The 4,436-nt window shown below is 43.1% G+C and overlaps 1 protein-coding gene across 1 annotated transcript; it reads left to right on the top strand.

The window, feature by feature from the left end:
* Positions 1–2,425: 2,425 nt before the first annotated feature.
* Positions 2,426–4,363, top strand: LOC135107083 (uncharacterized). Its single transcript, XM_064016714.1, has 2 exons — positions 2,426–2,461; positions 3,065–4,363. The coding sequence occupies exons 1-2, from the start codon at positions 2,450–2,452 to the stop codon at positions 4,133–4,135; spliced, it is 1,083 nt and encodes a 360-aa protein (XP_063872784.1). The 5' UTR covers positions 2,426–2,449; the 3' UTR covers positions 4,136–4,363.
* Positions 4,364–4,436: the final 73 nt, after the last annotated feature.

The raw sequence follows: 4,436 nt of genomic DNA, 5'->3' as shown, positions 1-4,436 counted from the left end.
CAATTGTAGACCAAATAACTTTTTCTTTGAACGAGACAAAAATTTGTGTGTGTGTGTGTATGTGTGTGTGTGTGTGTGTGTGTGTGCGCGTTCATGTGTGTGTGTGTGTGTGTGTGTGTGTGTGTGTGTGTGTGTGTGTGTGTGTGTGTGTGTGTGTGTGTGTGTGTGTGTGTGTGTGTGTGTGTGCGTGCGTGCGTGTAAGAGAGAGAGAGAGAGAGAGAGAGAGAGAGAGAGAGAGAGAGAGAGAGAGAGAGAGAGAGAGAGAGAGAGAGAGAGAGAGAGAGAGAGAGAGAGAGAGAGAGAGAGTGGGGGAAGAGATAATAATAATAATAATAATAATAATAATAATAATAATAATAATAATAATAATAATAATAATAATAATAATAATAATAATAATCTACAACTTAATTCAACTATGTGGCATCCTTAGTGGCTGAAAATTTACTCATTAATCCTAAGTATCTGCCATATCAACACTACGATACGACAACCTTAAAAAAGCAGATCCGGGATAATCAGGCCATCCATGGTATTTCTTCAGGTGTTTATTTTTTCCCTTTTAAGCAGCGGGTCACAACTCACGAATTACACCAGGTACCTATTCACTTGATCACTGCCAGCTGATTAGGGACTACACAACACGAGTCCCACCTTAGACTCCTGACCTGGCCCGGGACTCCAACCAGGGACCTTCCTGTTGTGAATCGGGTGCGCTGACCATTGTACTAACAGGTGTGTGTGTGTGTGTGTGTGTGTGTGTGTGTGTGTGTGTGTGTGTGTGTGTGTGTGTGTGTGTGTGTGTGTGTGTGTGTGTGTGTGTGTGTGTGTGTGTGACTGTAAATCATAGCACTGCATATACACTAGCAAATCTTTGAGGTCACCAAGTGAAGGAAAGCAGAAGGCAAATATTGTCAACTGTTGTAATGAAAATTAACTAAAATGAGGTAGTGATAACTCCAGAGATATTATCATTACTAATATGAACATTTATAACTACCGGAAACCGTGAAGCTTTCACTGTCCATAAATGAGTGGGCAAAATCAAATTTAGAAATTTTATTAGACAAAAAAATGAATGAACTCTAATAAATTCAATATAAAAGATATGGGACAGGCATATTAGATAAGAAATGCGAAATGAGTAAAAATAGCAGAGGAATATGCAAAAATATAGCGGCAAGCTTCACCGTTTTGATTTATTTTCTGACTGTCTTAGTGGGGCTTATTGGGCAATGGCTTAAAGACTTATTTCTTGACAGAATTAGCAGGGTTTATTGGGAGACTGGCTTGGCGGTTTATAAGTTAATTGGCTTTGTAGGGCTTAACAGCTTATTGGGTTATTAACCAGTAACTAAGCCAGTTGGTCAATAAGCCAGTAACCAGTAAACCACTAAGCCAGTCTGAAAATGAGCCACCAAGCCAGTCATCCAATAACCCACTAAATCAGTCTCCCACAAAGTCCTACTAAGCCAGTTACCCAATAACCCTTACTAAGCCAGTCACCCAATAAGTCCTACCAAGCCAATCATCTCTAGCTGTCTTCTAACGCTATTTTCATGCTAACTGATTTTCTGATCTTGCTAACTGCATGCCTCCCTTCCTCCCACGGCATCGCTGCACAAGACTTTCTTCTTTCTCTCAACCCTATTCTGTCCACCTCTCTAATACAAGAGTTAACCAGTATTCTCAGTCATTCATCCCTTTCTCTGGTAAACTCTGGAACTCCCTGCCTGCTTCTGTATTTCCACCTTCCTATGACTTGAATTCTCTCAAGAGCGAGGTTTCAAAATCCTTCAATTTCTGACTACCGCTTTGGACCCTTTTTCTGGGAATGGCATCTCAGTGGGCTTTTTTTTTTTTTATTGGATTTTTGTTGCCCTTGGCCAGTGTCCTCCTACATAAAAAAAATAAAAATAAAAAATCTGACCAATAAGCCATAGAAAGCCAAATGAAAAATAAGGCACTAAGCTAGTCACCCAATAAACCCTATTATGCCAGTCGGGAAATAAGCCAGTTAAGCTAGTCACCCAATAACAATGCCTACAAAGCTAATTGGCCAGTAAACCACTAAGCCAGTCACCCAAACTGAGATAATGAGGGCTCCAAAGCTTTCATCATTACTTGCAAAAATATTTAAAATTAATTTTGTATCAACGACGCAACCTCTTCCGAGAATATCCGACGCATAAACAGGTGGGGAAAAAAAAAAAAAAAAAAGTTCAGAAGACAGTATTTGTAATTATATTTCTGTGAATTGCGAACAGGAAGCAATTTGATATTTTTTTTTTTTTGGTTTTCAACCTTGAAGCTGCAATGGCAAAGTAGATCAATATTCCAGAGTTTGGATCATTTCAAGGAATCGAAGAAAGTTATGAGTCATCGAGTGTGTATATATATGCAGGATGTGTTAATGTCTTGACACTTGCAGCATCCAAAGCAAAATATCATGAAGTCTCTGGTAAGTACAGCATATAATCACTACCACTCGACATTTTCCATACTTTCCTAATACTTCGAAATATTCTGTCTACGTTGGCTATCATCCAATAAGCCATCATGCATAGCTTGCTTAATGAAAAGTGATTAACATTCATAATAGTTATCATCTTACCCAGGAGGGGAATGAATGTATTAAGAAGCACCTACAGCTCTGCATATACCCTATACACACACACACACACACACACACACACACACACACACACACACACACACACACACAGGTGACAGTTGTGAACACTGAAGGAGCTGTGTTCCATACTTCTGTAAGGAAGTCTGAACAATAAACTTAATTAAAGTGAATTGAATTTAATTCATACACACACACACACACACACACACACACACACACACACACACACACACACACACACACACATACACACACACACACAGATACACACACACACAGATACATCCACGCGCACACAGATACACACACACACACACACACACACACACACACACACACACACACACACACACACACACACACACACACAGACACACACACACGCACAGTTTACCAGAGCAGGTTTTTGACAGCATTTTTCCTCGGCAGCTGGTGATCTGTGTGGTGACCACCGTTGTGAGCTCATCCCCATCCAGGACATTCACAGCTCGCAACCTGCGCTCCACAAACCTGGCCACCCAAGCAGCTCGCTCCCAGCCTCCCTCTCAAAGCCGTTATTCCATCAAGCCTTACGATCACCATGAGGCTTTCCTGGGCCCCTCCGTCCGCAAACTTTTCGACAATGCCCAGCTTGACCGCAGCGAAGCGGTGGTGCTCGTGGGCAGCGCACTGGCGGAGCTAATGAAGGTTTCCCTTAAGCACTCCTACGGCTCCGGAATGCAGGAATTCAAAGACGTCAGCCTGGCCATGGTCGCCGCCGCCCGTCACGTGCTAGAGACTCGCGTTGCCAACGGAATTCACGTTTCTGAGGAGCAGTTTGAAAATCTGAGACGCGTCGAGGAGCGACTGCCCGCTATCTTGAATGTAATCGCCGCCACCTTCGACGGAAACGAGAACACTGTGTATTCCCTGCCAAACTTCTTCAGGACATTCCAATTTACTCCAGTCGAGAGGTCTAAGTTACTGGCGAGGATTGTGCCCAGTATGAGCAAGGCAATATTCCAGGCCACGGAGGGTTCCACTGCAGAGTATTTCAGTAACGCATTCAACGTTTTTCTTCCGGCCATCCGGGAGTTTATGGAGGATCGTGTGGCCAACGGCAAGACGGTAACCCAGGAACAAATGGCGAAGCTGGAAAGAGCCGAGAGACTTATGCCAGCTCTCAATCAAGCCTTTGTGACTGTCGTTCATGACAAGTTCCTCGTCGACTTTATGAAGAAGCTGCAGCTTGACCTTACGGAAAGAGCAAAATATCTTGTCAGTGGCTTCTTCGCTTCCATGGACGCCATCTTTAAGGACACCAACGCCTCTGTAGCTCAGATGATGCGGGATGTCACTCTCGCCTACCTCCCTCCCACCCGGCAGGTCTTCGAGGACCGCCTGGCTGCGGGCAAACCCGTGACGCAAGAAGACTTAGACAACCTGGAGAGGATGGAGAGCACCCTGCCCATCATCCTGGACGCCTACGTCAAGGTGGTCGACGACCTCGGCATCCCATAAGCTACTTGTTGCATGATTTTTGTCTTGGTTCTTCGTAACATTTGAGTTAAGTACATTTGAAAGCTGATGATCTTTTTATTTTCTAGCAGCAAAATTTGCTTCTCTCCATATCAAAAATATATTTACTTTTAGGCATGGGTAAACTTAATAGTGGCGGGGCTTTCGCTTAAAAAAATTACAGTTGTTACTAAGCATTGTGCAATATTTCAAATAAATTTCTCAGTTGCACTTATCACGTTTCTTATCCTCTCCAGCTTTCAGTCCATTCTTGTTCCACTACATCCTGCTGCATTGTGAAACA

The sequence above is a fragment of the Scylla paramamosain genome, chromosome 14, assembly GCF_035594125.1.
Source record: "Scylla paramamosain isolate STU-SP2022 chromosome 14, ASM3559412v1, whole genome shotgun sequence".
In the NCBI taxonomy this organism is placed as follows: Eukaryota; Metazoa; Arthropoda; class Malacostraca; order Decapoda; family Portunidae; genus Scylla; species Scylla paramamosain.
This window is presented reverse-complemented; position numbering and strand designations above follow the sequence as displayed.